We start from the raw sequence: 15407 nt of genomic DNA, 5'->3' as shown, positions 1-15407 counted from the left end.
TATGCTATTTTTCTCGAGAGAAGCCACTAGTGAAATCTACAGCCCCCGGTCTCTTCTTTATTATATTTGCCTTCGAGATCTATTTTTATTCGTTTTTATTTTCAGATCTATTAATCCAAAAACCCAAAAATATCTTGCTGCAATTTATTGTTATTATTTATTTTATCCAAACTACTACAATTTTACCTATATTTTTACCCGTGAGGGATTAACAACCCCTCGGGTTGCAAGTATTTGTTCTTTGTGCAGGAGCTATTTACGTGGTGTTGCATGGTTCTCCTACTGGTTCAATAACCTTGGTCTTATCACTGAGGAAAATACCTATCGTACCTGTGCTGCATCATCCTTCCTCTTTAGGGAAATACCAACGTAGTTCAAGCGACATCAAGTTGTCATCATCATCCAAAACACAAAGATGGGAAATGTCCTAACGGATGTTCACAAGATTCCGGCAGGCCAAGCCCGAAACTTCAAGCGCTTTTAGATTATTGTTGGTGTCCATTGTAGCGAAACTATAGTCGAGGCTGTTCAGATCATTACAGACTGTTCTGATTTAGACATATTGTGTATTTTTATTGCATAGTGTGCTTATTTTAATGATGCCATGGATTATATCGGGTGTATAAGTCATGGATAATTTATAATACATAAGGTATTATGCAAGGAATAATTATGAATAAGCTTACAACAGTACCTAAAGTTTATGATTTGTTTATTATACTAATAATGGATCTCACGAAGTTTCTGTTGAGTTTGTTGTGCTAAAGTTTTTAAGTTTTGGGTGAGATCACGATGGATGAAGGAATAAGGAGCGGCAAGACCCTAAGCTTGGGGATGCTCAAGGCACCCCAAGGTAATATTCAAGGAAGACCCTAAGCTTGTTCTGCCTTTTTTGTTTTAAATGTTTGAGATGTAATGAAAATCTGGCGGGTTTGCATGAATTTCGTTCGGTTTATATGAAAATCCGTCGTGTTTGCATGAACTTCCCCTGGTTTGTTGAAATAGTGTTTGAAATGTATGCTGCACCATTGGATGGTGGTCTCCCGTATCCATGTCCACAACTGGTCCCCCTATCGACGGATGGATGCAAGAGAAAATTTGTAGGTTGTTGTTGGAGATGCCCTTATCTCCCAAAATTCCAGGGATTTGATGTGTGATGGACAGATCGGGAAGCGAATGTTGCTGGCCATAGATGTGCTAAGGAGGCTTTCTTTAGAGAGCTCGTCTATATGTCCTCTTTGTAATCCATATTTACCTAGTTGACATTTTGCAATTAGACAGGATGAATAAAAATGCCTGAGAGGGTGGTTGTAAAAGAAATACCCTACACCTAATGCGAGCTTTTTTGTTTTAGGTTTTCGTTTTTCTTATTATTGAATTGTGTTTTTTGTGCTTACTTTTTGTACATGAACACATATACATAATTTGTTTTACATGAGCAAAATACATACAGTATGTATGTATGTCCTAAAGAAAAGAAAAGAAAAGAAAAAATAGACGAGCACTCCAGTCTCTAGCGGCAGCAGTGGTCCATGGGCCCAAAAGCAAGCCCACCCGAGCGCTAGCTCCCCGGTCTCGTCTCTCCCAAACCCTCCTCCCCGAGATCCCCCACCCTGCGCCGCCGCCCGGTGGATCCCCCCCATCCGCCGCCGCCGCCCGGTCGATCCCTACCCTCCCCGAGATCCAAAGCAATGTCGCCCTCAATTACCTTGACCGCGGTGGCCACGGGCATTGCAGTGGCCACGGGAACTGCGGAGCTTGTGAGGGGCACCGCGGACGTGATCTCCTACATGAGGGACAAGCGCTGCCGAGAATGCAGCATGATGGTGAAGCAGCGGGAGATTGTCAAGCATCTGGAAGACCACCTGTGAGTCCTCTCCTCTCCTCTCCTCCATTCATCTCTTTGTGTTGGTGTCCTCTCGATCGAGACTGGGTTCATCTCTTCTCGATCGAGACTGAGAAAGAAATTGGGTTCATCTCTTCTCGATCGAGACTGGGAAAGAAATTGGGTTCATCTCTTGTGTTGGTGTCCTCTCGATCGAGACTGAGAAATTGGGTGCACTTGCAGGGAGCAAAACCAGCTACTGTTCGCAGATGAGAAGGCAGAGCTGCAGAGCAAGCTGGAGCGTATGTACGTGTCCGTCTTGGACCCCCTCCCTCCCTCCCTCCCTCCCTCCCCTGCTTTTTTTACATTATTATTACATGGATGGATGGATGTTGTATTGTGATCGATCGATCCACCAAATTAACTAACTGCAACTGCATGCTTTACATTACATGGATGAATCTTCTATTGTGATCGATCTACCCACCGAATTAACTAACTGCAACTGCATGTAGGGCTGACGCTGAGAGCAAGCACACAGAGGAAAAGGTTGAGCTGAAAGAAGAAATCGCTCATCTTGAGAAGACGCTCAAAGAGGAAAAGGAAGAGCTCCTTCACAAGATTGAGCTCTTGTAAATGATTTCTTTCTTTCTCGTAGTATGTATTTCACCTCCAAAAGAGGATAAGAAACTATGCAAGGCAGAAAAGGCTGCCCTCAAGGAGGAGCTGTTCAACGCCAAAAATGAGGTTACCCAGTTGAGAGCCCTATCGCTGTCCGATATCAAGATCAAGTGTGAATCGTGCAACCGATCTGTGCTAACAAGAGACTGGAATTCTCACGTCCAGATCCACAGGTAGGACAAAATCATGCCTGTCATTCTCTACAGCTTGACTTGGAAAAATAATAATCTGTCCTGTCCTGCTATGAATATCAACATGGAACCCTTGTTTTACCATTAATTCTCTCTACACATTCTTTTTTCATCTTTGGTATCAATATCTACAAATTGTTTTGCAGAGACGAGCGCCGCTTGTTGCACAAACAGTTGGAAGGAAAATTCCAATAAACACAACATCCAGGTAACCTTGCAGAAATTTTATAACATGCTACACTGGTGCATCAGCAGCCCAAAACATACATACATTAGCTTGTACCATCACTTGTTAATCAAAGTTTGCTCCACATCAGCGGGTTGCATCGCTTGCTTCAATCTTACTAGCAGATTTGCATAACCAGGGCATAAATTCACCTCTGGACCTTTGTGCTCCTTACTTCATCGACTGTTTAAATGTCATCCTCCTGCAAGGAATCATCTCCACAAGATACAATTGGCATAACATAGTACAATAATGACATACCTTTGCGATTTGTTTTTCACAACATTTGGCATCATCAATATTTGGACTTGTTATTTTCAAGCACCTAGGGACCATCACAACAGAATTTAATTTATTATTACGTAACTGTGAGGGAGATGATAAAGCGCAAAGGTAACAACATAACCACTACTTCTAAGCATTCTAGATAAAGGTTGCTCCTGCATCATCTGTTTATCTGACAATGGCCATACTCATCAGGTTTTACTAATGGACAAACAAGCTGCTCCTGCATCATCTGTTTATCTGACAATGGCCATACTCATCAGGTTTTATTAATGGACAAACAAGCTTAATTAAAGCTAATAACATACACATGTCACCACGAAATGGGCTCATAAATGATAAGTGCAGTGTAAATTCGCATGTGTTTTTTTCATAAACCAATCAGTTTTGCAAAAGTGCTGACTGTAGTTATTCTAAAAGTTAAAATGATATATCTAGCAAAATGTATATGCTAACTTTCAGATGATGTCACCTTTTCTTACCTTTGGTGCGGCCATTCCCAGTGTTTGGTTATGCTTAACTTGTAACTTTTGATTTTTGACTTACAAGTCAAAGAACCTATTTATGTAGCACAACTTTTGAATTGCTTCATTTGGTCCTAAATGGCTGGCCGGTAGCTTAACTTGGTATGCAGTGCATCGAATATAACCTGTGAGCACAAATAATTAAGAATCCTGGGCATCAGGCACTAAAGCAGAGTCTCGGCATAGCAAAATCAGAATATTAATCAATGCGCGGAATCATATAAGCCCCAGCACTATAGGTACCACCAGACACAACAGCAAGTAAAGTGTAATCCTTCCTCCAGTATTGCTTTACCTTGGGTAAAGTGATGTGTTGCATTTAAGGTGCTCATTAAGTAATACTTCTCCTTTTTGCATATTGATGCTGTAAGCTTATATTATCATTATCTAGTCTTGGTAAAAATCAAACAGCCCAGAATCTATAAGTCAACTGAATCATTCTCTAGTCTTGTTAAAAATCAAACTGCCCAGCATGGTTTTCGAGTCGCGACTCATGCGAGTCGCTCTGGGGCAGTGACTCGGAAGAAGTCGAGCCTGCGTTGTGACTAGTCGCGACTAAGAGTCACGAGTCGACACTAAGCTGAGTCGACCATATTTTTGCGACTCATAGACTAGTCGTCGACTAGTCGCAACTAGTCGAGCGACTCGAAATCCATGCTGCCCAGAATCTGTAAGTCAACTGAATCCTTATCTAGTCTTGTTAAAAATCAAACTGCCCAGAATCTATTAGTCAACTGAAAGTGTGGACACAAAGCATAAACATAGCATAACTCCTTGCAGCAAGAAAACTACATCAACTGTTGCTTATTTACATTGTGCCAAATCCTAGTGCTAATCGATAATCCCTCCGTCCGAAAAAGCTTTGTCAAGCTTGTCCCTCTAGATGGATATATCTAGCTCTAACTTGGTGCTAGATACATCCATTTGAGGGACAAGCATTTTCGGACGGAGGGAGTAGATCATACTAGTAGGTAATAGCCACAGGTCAATTGAAGGATTACATTTAGATGATTCTTTGGAAGTAGTACCCAGTCAGTTAATGCATAACAGTGATGTAGCTTAGCACTCAAAAATACTCCATACATTTTCGCTTTTTCTTGATCCGTATGTATCTAGACACATTTTAGTATATATGTTCACTCATTTTAGTATATATGTAGTCACCGATATAGAAATAGCTAAACGGTCTTATCTTAGTGAATGGAGGAGTTGTTATTAACAACTTTATTCTAGATTAGCACAGAAAGGGGTTCACCTTTACAGCTACACACAATCATTAGAGAGAAGCATTTTGACACAAGGCATAATCAGATACAAAAGCAACACCTTGTCCAACTCTAATTCCTTCCTCAATGTCGGTGGGGGGAACTTTGTCCCCCAGACCGACCACAAACTGCAATATGCCACCACAATAAGTCAACATACAACCTCAAGAAGATATGGTTGCTTGGGACTTATTTGGCATCATCAGTATTTGGACTTATTATCTTCGTGCATCTAGCGACCATCACGGCAGAATTTAATTTATTATTAGTTCACTGTGAGGGGGATGATAAAGCACAAAGGTCGCAACATAACCACTAGTTCTATGCATTGTAGAAAAGGTTAAGGCGGACATCATGCTAATTCACCTGCAATGGTTGCTCCTCCTGCATCATTTGTTTTATCTGACACAAGATCCCACTGGCTTGGTGGAGCCAATACAGTATCAGACTGCTTTATCCCTGTAATTAAATCAAACTTGAAATGAGCTTAGATGTAACAAGGTGGAATTGCACAGGCACTTAGAACTGGAAATTAACCGTTTATTATGATCATTTATTGCTTTATATGATGGTTTATTTTTTTTTATGTTGAATACTTTGATTTACTCATAGTGAGTATATCTTTTGTGCTTGCAGGTTTAAGCAATGCTCATTCAGGAGGAGGTCCGAAAACAAGGCAATCAACGTTCAGGAGGAGGTCCAAAAAACAAGGCGATCAATTTTAATAATTAGTTCTGCTGAACAATGATTCCGTGAATTTTTTGCTACTGCAAATTTTGTCTTCTGGTGGCTATCATATACATCTTTGAACGAGCAAGAATATTAGTAGAGAAAACTGTCCAGTTTTTCTGTCATGACAACAAATGTCCATGTGGTGGAAGACTTTAATCTGTTAGTGTCTTAGCAGAAATTGATTGGATGGATGTGTGTTCTGGGAAGATTTCTGGGAAGATATGATCTATAGAGTGCCTAGTGGTAATAGCCTACCTGAATTTCTGAACATGTATCTAAACCTTTAAAGCGCAGAGATACTGAGTTTATTAGAATTACTGGAACCTTGAAACACGCTGGTAAGTTGCATGCATGTAAGGGTTCTTTGGTTACATAAAACTAGTCTCTGTAAGTGCTAGCTTGGATAATTTGTACTGTGTTATGTTAGTTGTAGAAGGGATGTGGCATGGGCTAATTGAGGAAAACAAAAATTGTGGACGAAAATCCAAGTAATTGCCACTCAGCCTAGTTTTAATGTTGCCAATACAAAAGCTATGCCTTAAAAACTAAGTGACTGGTAGTATATTGTAGTGATCGCAAGGTAAGAAACGACTGACTGGTTTGTGCGTTAAAAAACTCTCATCACAGTATTATAAAGTAAAGCAAAAAAAAAAAAGGATTTGACAAGCAATATAACGATTACCATGAGTTGACGGTTGTTCCCTTTGCATCAGGACTTGAACATCTTCTTCACAAGACAACTAATGCAACACAGGCAAATCCAAGATGCCTGAACATCAAAGGGTAAGTTTCATAGCAGAACAAACCAAGGAACACAAGATCACGTGGGAGGAAACGCAGAAAACCAATAATTAATAAATAAACCTCAGAAGCAAAGGAACGATTTGATTTGCAGGATTCAGAAGAGGGAAAAAACGCGAATATGAACATAAATTCTGGTAATTTGTGTGTTTGGTTCACTGGAATATAAAAAATCTAAAATCTTTACTGAGTAGGAACACAAAATTACTAATACTCCCTCCGTTCCTAAATATTTGTCTTTCTAGAGGTTTCAAATTGACTCCACATACGGATGTATATAGACATATTTTAGAGTGTAGATTCACTCATTTTGCTCCGTATGTAGTCACTTGTTGAAATCTCTAAAAAGACATTTAGGAACGGAGGGAGTATAACTCAAATCAAAGCAACGCGAACAAGAATAAGTAGGATGTTACTACGCTACAAAAATACCTCGGCTATCACAAAAACATGTCAAATGGATTTTTGAGTTTCTACCAAGGAAAATTTTCTTCATTATGTTTTCCTTTTCTTCAATCCTGAACCAAACATATGCACAAAAGAAAAAACTTCCTACTCCAATAATTTTCGTATGAAAAAGAACGGCCTAAACCCTCTTCCTAGCATGCAAGCATCTGCTCTTCCATTAACCAACACAAATGCTATCTAGTTACTCCCTCCTCAAGCATTTCTTTTTAACATACATTTTCTAGCCTCAAGTGTTTGGGAGATTTTAATAGAAACACAAGAATATCAGTAAACAATCTGGTAAAATCAAAACAGCATGAAAAAAAAGTACTCCCTCCAATCCGTATTAACTGACGGTGGTCTAGTACAAGCTTGTACTGACTTTGTATACTAAACTAGCCTCAATTAATTTGGAATGGAGGGAGTATAGAGTTTAACATAAATTTTGTAATCTCAACTAGTACTTTTTTGGGGGGGAAGAGGAACTGTCATAACAGGGTGGGGGAAAAAGAGATGAATTGACAATAGAACGATTACCAGGAGTTGATGGTTCATATCAAGTTCCCCATGCATCAGGATCTGGACACCTTCACAAGAAAGAAATCAAATGCAGCAACAGACGGCCTGTCATGAGCAACAGGCAAGGAATCCAAGGTCCTGAAGAGCAAGCATGCATACACATACAGTAAGGAAACTGCAGACAAATAACATGTGGACGATCTCCATGGATGGATCTGTCTGTCTAGAGAGGGAGAGAACGAGTGGACATCGACCGCTACCAAAATGAAAATGGGGACAAGGCTGACCCTACACACATGTGAACCACTCGCTCTATGTGCGCATATCCCCATAAGATGACCACAGAGTTAAAAAAAAAACTCACAAACAAAGGGATGTTTTAAAAATGCACCAATCTGATAGAACCATGCCTTCACAACGGTTATTACACACATCAATTTTCTCAACCTATTATGTGCTTGGTTCACTTGATGAAAAAATCATCAAAATCCTAATAGAAGCACACACTGAATTAATAAAAAAAAGTGAAATCAAAGCAACACGATCTTACTTGAATGTTCGTATGCTAAAAAAAAAGTCAAAGCAACAAGAATCACAACCCAAAGTATGACCCAAACGCTAGCTAAATTACTCCATCTCTTTAGCGACTGGAGCTTCCACATCTCTACCACCGACACAATAGAAGCTAAGATGAATACATTACATTAATATTCTCTTTCAATTTACCCTGGCACGAATCATATGACCTAGACTGTAAAACTATCAATTTAACTAGAATGGATAACTGTAAATGATTAAGATTAATCTAGCATAGCATTGGACACTAAGTTTTTTAATCTTAGCATGTATCCTCATATCACCTTAGCACTGGCGAAAAGTGGACTAACAATGACACTAAAGTTTGTGAGTATAAGTGCTAAGATGAAAAGGCTTAGCGACAGAGCTAGGCAAATAAAATGTACTTTGGATTGTTATCTCTGTAATAAGTGGTACTAAAGGGTGTGGCAAAAGAAAAAACTCATCAAAGAGTGTTTTACATACACCACCAGAAGAAGTAATAAAGGAATTGCAAGAAGAGGTTTAAGATTTTTATCTATTTTTTTCTTAAAAGACAATAGACTGCATGGGAAAGATCCCAAACAGTTTGAAATCCTTGTAGGAAAAATTCCCACAGATACAAACAACCTGAAAACAGTACTCGGGTGAATCTTCTTCTCAAGATGGATTTATTTTCTTTTGCTTTGTCCTCCGGTGATATACATACAGAAGATTAAAACAAAACAAAACAAATAAACTCTGCACATACACACACAGGAGACGGCCTAACAGGGCTTGACGCGGCTGGGATATTCGTTTTACTCGATGGATGGAAATATCCGTGTGTAATACTAGTGTAACATAAAATAGAGACAGATCCAACCAACAAACCTGCAAGACAAGAGAGAATAAACATGGCGGTAAGGATGGATTCGTTTTCTTAGATTAGAGGGGGGATTGGATTAGATTAGATGAAAGAAGAAGCTGGTGGCGTAGCTTGGTGGAGTTAGCAGAGGACTGTCAGGACCGGGCTATAATCTCAGATCATAGACAGTGGATTTGAGAGGAAGAAAAGGGGAAAACTCGCCCAGATCTGGGATATATGTATTGTCTATATGTTTGCTTAGCCTTCACGGCAATTTCACAGAAGATTCGATGGCAAGACAGCCACAACCCGGCTGCTTTTATAGGTGGACAGAGTAGGTGGTAGAGAGCTGGCAACAGCCTGAAAAGTAACAGTAGCGGGCATGAAACGGTACAGTGATATCTAACGGCTAGCGACGAGCGTTGGAGAGGTGAGGAGCGATCTACGCCGTTCTATTACTGAACCGAACACTACACTTAACTGAAGATAGAACTGCACCCGCAACGGGCCTGACATTGCCCCCTCCTTGAGATTCGACGTGTCCTCACGATGTTACTGCTGCTTCACGCCATGCTCTTGTAGTTTTGCTGAAGAATTCCGGAAATGTATACTTGATGAAATCGGCGTCTTCCCATGTTGCATCTTCAGTCGACAGATTGATCCATTTGATACGCCATTGCACCACTGGCAGATTATGTCGAGGAACTTGGCGAACCTCTAGAACTTCCTCTGGTCCCACTTTGACTGTTCCATCCTGATTGACTAGTGGTAGATTAGGATCCGGTATAGACTTCTCCCCAATGTGCTTCTTCAACTGACTCACATGAAACACTGGATGTATTTGCACTCCACTAGGTAACTGCAATTTGTACGCTGCCTTGCCCACTTTCTGAATGACCAGGAAGGGACCATAATATTTGTTTTGCAACTTCAAAGCACCTCTGAAACCAAATGCTGCTAATCTGTAAGGAGCCATTTTCAAGTAAACTGGGTCTCCAACTTGGAAACTTCTCTCAATCCTTTTTGTATCAGCATACTTCTTCATTCTATTTTGTGCCGACACCAGGTTATCTTTGAGCTGCTGTAATATCTGTTGTTTGGCAGTTAGGAAGTCCCGTGCTTCTGCATCTTCAGGTCCAGGTATTGCCAATTCTGATATGAGGGGAGGAAGAAATCCATATAGTGCTTGGAAGGGAGACATTTTAATGGCAGTATGGTAAGTTGAATTATACCAGAATTCTGCCAAAGAGAGCCAGGATAACCATTTGGTAGGAGCAGATGTAGTCATGCACCTAAGATAAGTTTCCAAACACTGATTGACACGCTCAGTCTGGCCATCAGTTTGAGGGTGATAAGCAGTACTATATCTGAGATCCACTTCCAATGCAGAGAAAATGTCTTTCCAGACTTGGCTGGTGAAAATTCTATCTCTGTCAGATATAATGAGTTTTGGGGGGCCATGCAATCTGATTATAGTATCCACAAATGCTTGAGCCACACTCCTTACTGAATAAGGATGAGACAGAGGTATGAAGTGGGAGTATTTTGTAAACCTATCCACTAGTACCAATATAACATCCTTCCCTTGTGATTTGGGCAGTCCCTCAATGAAATCCATAGAGATGTGCTGCCAAGCCATATCAGCAATAGGCAGAGGTTCTAGCAGTCCAGGTTGCAAGCAATTCTCATGCTTGGCTCTCTGACAAACAGGACAGGCAGCAATGAAAGCTTCTACAGCTGCCTTTAGACCAGGCCAGTAGAAAATGCTTTTTACTCTCTGATAGGTTGCTCTCCTCCCTGAATGACCTCCTACAGGAGCTGTGCAAGGCTGCAAGTAATTTTTGCTGCAGTGCAGGAGAGTTGCCCACATAAATTTTTCCCTTGTATCTTATAATTCCAGCTGCAAGAGAGTAATCTGGTAATGTATTACTCCCTTGAAGGAGGAGTTTTTCCAATAACTGCAAGCTGGTAGAATCTTGTTGATAACTTGCCAGGAGATCCTCTGCCCAGGTGGGAGTGACTGCAGATATAGCCATGCATTTAGGAAGAACTCTAGATAATGCATCAGCTACTCTATTTTGGATGCCCTTTTTGTACTGAATAGTGAAGTTGAACTCCAACAGCTTCATCATTAGTTTGTGCTGCACCCCTTCAGTTATTTTCTGATCAGTTATGAACTTTAGGGATTGTTGGTCAGTTTTAATGATCAACTCTTTCCCTAGTAGGTAATGTCTCCATCTTTTTAATGCCTCCAAAATAGCCAGGGCTTCTTTTTCATATGTGGACATAGCAGCATTTCTAGGGCATAGGAATGCACTATAGTAGGATATTGGCCTGCCCTGCTGCATCAAAACAGCTCCAATTCCCTTTCCTGAAGCATCAGTTTCCAGAATAAATGGTTGAGAAAAATCTGGCAAAGCCAAAACAGGAGCAGATGTCAAGGCTTGTTTCAGTTGTTGAAAGGCTTTTGTATGTTCAGATAACCAGTGGAAATTTCCCTTTTTGAGCAAATCATGCAATGGTCTGCAAATAACACCATATCCTTTTATAAATCTTCTATAATATCCAGCCAAACCCAGAAAACTTCTAAGTTTGGAGATATTCTCAGGTATTGGCCAGTCAGCTATTGCAGAAATCTTTTGTGGATCAGTGGCCACCCCCTTTTCAGAAATCACATGTCCCAAATATTCCACTTGTGGAGCTGCAAAAACACACCTGGACAGTTTGGCAAACAGTTGATGTTCTTTTAAAAGTTCCAGCACCAGCTTCATATGTTCCAAGTGTTCTTTCAAGGTTTTGCTGAAGATTAAAATATCATCAAAGAATACCAACACAAACTTCCTCAAATAAGGTGCAAAGATGGTATTCATTAATTCTTGGAATGTGCCAGGAGCATTGGACAGACCAAATGGCATTACCAAAAATTCAAAATGTCCCAGGAATGTTCTGAAGGCAGTCTTGTGTATATCCTCAGGTGACATTATGATTTGGTGATATCCAGATCTCAAATCCAGTTTGGTGAAATACTTTGCTCCATGCAGTTCATCCAGAAGGTCCTCTATAACAGGTATGGGAAACTTGTTTTTAATTGTAAGTGAATTCAGTTTCCTGTAATCTGTGCAGAGTCTCATTGATCCATCTTTCTTTTTCACCAAAATTACAGGAGCTACAAAGGGACTTTGACTGTGTCTGATGAGGTGTGCAGCCAGTAACTTCTTGATCTGCTCTTCCATTTCTCTTTTCTGGTTCTGAGGCACCCTGTAAGGTCTAACTTGTGGTGGAGTAGCACCCTCCACTAGAGGAATTGTGTGGTCCAGGGCTCTATGAGGAGGCAGGGATTTAGGTTCCTCAAAGAGGTCAGCATACTCCAGTAATAACTTCTGTATTTGTGGGGGAGTTTTGAAATCCTTTGGTGCATCCATAAGTATATTATTTATTTGGCACAAGAAAACTTCAGGTCCTTTGTCCAACAGTTTCTGCACTTTTTTAACAGGAACTTCTTTCACACTAGCAGGAGTAGTGAATACTGCTGTAGATACTGTTTGCTTTCCTCCATGAGTAAAACTGAACTGTTTTGCAGGAATGTCAAAAGAAACAGGACTGACAGCAGAAAACCAATCATATCCCAATATTGCATCATGACTGGGTAGTGCTAGGGTTCTAAAATTGTGTGAAAGTGTCATTTTTGAGATTTGAAACTGGCAGTTAGGAACCACTGCACTAGATGTTAATATGCCTCCCCCAGCAACTGCAATTCTTCTAGGCTTGACAGGTAACAGGTTGCAATTTGCTTTCACTGCAAAGTCTTGATTTATGAAAGATGTGGTGCTTCCTGAATCCAACAGTGCAACTGCCCTTTTACCATTTATGTGGATGATTATTGTAGGTGTTGGAACTGCAAGTTGCTGACCCATTGCAAACGCAGAAATAAACATAGCTTGATCATCTTCACCCACTTGTTCTGCCTGCTCTTCTAATAGTGGTTCCTCTATGTCATAGGTGACTGGCTCTTCTTGTTCTTGTTGCATTGCTTGGACATTAGGTACCAATTTACATTTATGCCCATGTACCCGTTTGTCTCCACATCTCCAGCATTCTCCCACTTTCCTAATTTTCTGAGCAGTACTAGCTGGAAGTTCAGTGTGTCTGATAGGAAACTGCTGTTGTGTAACAGGAGCAACATTCACTTTGGGAGGGTAATTTGTATTACTCTTCTGATAGTATTTATTGTAAGGAACAGTTGTCCTTTTTGCAGGAACAACCACAGGTGGATGACAGGGTTCCACATCTCTGGCTAGCCAATATGCATCAGTCAGTGTCTGGGGTCTCAAAGGTCTGATTTGGAACTTTATTCCTTCCCTTAAACCATTCACATAACATCTGACAAACCAAGATTCACCTAGCTCTGAATTTTCTTCCTGGACATCAGCCATGAGATCTTCAAATAGCTTTGTATACTCAGACACAGTACTGTTTGATTGCTTAACTGAATTAAATTTTTCAGTTAAGTCATAGGAGCCTTGTGTAGAAAATCTTTTGGTAACCTCAGTGCAAAATTCTTTCCATGACACTTTCTTCTTCAGTAACCCAGATCTTCTGAGCCATATATCTGCCTCACCAATAATATATAGTTGGGCCAGAGACACTTTATATTCTTCTGGTGCACCTGACATCTGAAAGTACTTGTTGCATTGCCTAATCCACCCCACTGGATCTTCTCCCTCAAATCTAGGAAAATCCATTTTAGGTCCTTTTGTTATCGATTTCATGAATTGACATTGCATGTCTTGCTCATATGTCCTAGCATACCCTTGCCACAACTGTCGATCTCTGTTTTGGTGGTTGTACTGCTGAAACACCGGAGTATAAGGGTGCTGTGTGGCATTTACTGGACTACCCAAAGGGCTTGCCTGCTCTGTTTTGCCCTGCTGTTCATAACCAGGAGGCACTGTTGGCTTGGTAACTCTAACTGGAGGGAGATTGTGGAGTTGCAAGTCTTCCAGTTGCCTTGTTTTCTCTTTTTATGCTTCTAACTGCTTCTTTAATTGCTCTGTTATGAGTGCTTGGTTTTGCCACTGTTCTTGTAAGACTGTGGGTGATTTAGGTCTCTGTTGGGAGCTGGAAGGTACATCAGTTGCTTCTCGTTGTACTGGGTTCTTCACCAATGTTTGCAACACTGCATTAATTGTGGAAAGTTGTTTGCCCATATCCAACACCACTTGCTCAATATTCCCAACTTGCACTGAGATTTCTCCTTGTTTGGAACTGACAGAGTGAACATCATCGTGCAATTTTGCCATATCAGCCTGCATCTGAGCTTGATCTTTCTGTAAAACTCCAAAATCCTCACGCAGAGACAATAACTCATGGAGATCTGTCTCGTCAGTTGGTTTTGCGCGCCCCATCACCTTGATCTGAAGTGGGGCTTAGGAATTTTACCACTGGACGTCCAGCAACCCTTGCTCAACTTCAGATCCTGCCGCCGCCGCGATCCCGCCTCCAAGGTACACGGATCGGTGCTCGGACGTGGGATTTTACCGATCAGGCGATGTGCCCGATCAACCACTCCTGCTCGACTGATCTGTACCCGAACAATCACCGCCGCCAGCGCCACCACACACCACCTCCTGACTACAGCCCCGACATCCTCTGCTTGAGAACTCCGCCGATCGGAAGAATTGGGGAGGGAATTAGGGTGGGAATCTTGCTAGAAGGAAAAATTTGCCCCGATTTCACTCGCTTCCGCCAAGGAACGCCTGCTCATGATACCAATTTGTCAGGACCGGGCTATAATCTCAAATCATAGACAGTGGATTTGAGAGGAAGAAAAGGGGAAAACTCGCCCAGATCTGGGATATATGTATTGTCTATATGTTTGCTTAGCCTTCACGGCAATTTCACAGAAGATTCGATGGCAAGACAGCCACAACCCGGCTGCTTTTATAGGTGGACAGAGTAGGTGGTAGAGAGCTGGCAACAACCTGAAAAGTAACAGTAGCGGGCATGAAACGGTACAGTGATATCTAACGGCTAGCGACGAGCGTTGGAGAGGTGAGGAGCGATCTACGCCGTTCTATTACTGAACCGAACACTACGCTTAACTGAAGATAGAACTGCACCCGCAACGGGCCTGACAAGGACTCACCCACCCACCCATGAGACGAAGAGAAGAGGCAATGGAGGTCGGCAAACGTTGGCGCTCCGGCCGCTTTGAGAGTCACTGGGCGCGGACTGTTTCCCATCTGGAGTAGGTAGTTGTGGGACGCACGTTGCTGCCGTCCGGCCAGCGGAGCGGGTATGCGTCTCCATCTGGCGGGGCGGGGCGGGGCTAGATCCATCTCTAGTGCCATGGAAGAAGGGTGCGCCGACGGCCGCAGGCTGTTGGAAGGAAGAGTGAAGCCATGGATCTGAGGAGAGCGGTTTCTTCCATGGTGGTGGTAGGAGATCGGGAAAATACACGATAACCCCCCCCCCCCAGTTCGCGCGCCTTTGATCATATGCCCCCTTTG

At 41.7% G+C, this 15407-nt stretch overlaps 1 protein-coding gene and 1 long non-coding RNA gene across 7 annotated transcripts; one reads left to right on the top strand and one right to left on the bottom strand.

The window, feature by feature from the left end:
* Positions 1 to 1582: 1582 nt before the first annotated feature.
* On the top strand, positions 1583 to 5914 carry LOC119307656. Of its 3 annotated transcripts, XR_005149422.1 has the most exons (6): positions 1583 to 1867; positions 2069 to 2131; positions 2341 to 2679; positions 2844 to 2905; positions 3404 to 3471; positions 5634 to 5914. XR_005149422.1 is itself a non-coding variant. In XM_037583723.1 (4 exons), exons 1-3 carry the CDS (start codon positions 1692 to 1694, stop codon positions 2459 to 2461), a joined length of 360 nt encoding a protein of 119 aa, XP_037439620.1. In that variant the 5' UTR covers positions 1583 to 1691; the 3' UTR covers positions 2462 to 2679; positions 2844 to 2951. The 3 variants fall into 3 exon arrangements, 1 of the variants encoding a protein (XP_037439620.1); XR_005149421.1 differs by lacking the exon at positions 3404 to 3471; XM_037583723.1 differs by lacking the exons at positions 3404 to 3471; positions 5634 to 5914 and having other exon boundaries at positions 2844 to 2951.
* Positions 2212 to 15305, bottom strand: LOC119307658. 4 transcript variants are annotated; one of them, XR_005149426.1, is made up of 5 exons: positions 7515 to 9123; positions 6412 to 6498; positions 5364 to 5456; positions 3185 to 3857; positions 2212 to 2348 (listed from the first exon to the last, which is right to left on the bottom strand). It is a non-coding gene; the product is annotated as an uncharacterized LOC119307658 (long non-coding RNA). The 4 variants fall into 4 exon arrangements; XR_005149424.1 differs by lacking the exon at positions 2212 to 2348 and adding an exon at positions 15044 to 15305 and having other exon boundaries at positions 2890 to 3857; positions 7515 to 8924; XR_005149425.1 differs by lacking the exon at positions 2212 to 2348 and having other exon boundaries at positions 2890 to 3248; positions 3691 to 3857; positions 7515 to 9116.
* Between the last annotated feature and the right edge of the window lie 102 nt (positions 15306 to 15407).

The sequence above is a fragment of the Triticum dicoccoides genome, chromosome 5B, assembly GCF_002162155.2.
Source record: "Triticum dicoccoides isolate Atlit2015 ecotype Zavitan chromosome 5B, WEW_v2.0, whole genome shotgun sequence".
NCBI lineage: Eukaryota > Viridiplantae > Streptophyta > Magnoliopsida > Poales > Poaceae > Triticum > Triticum dicoccoides.
This window is presented reverse-complemented; position numbering and strand designations above follow the sequence as displayed.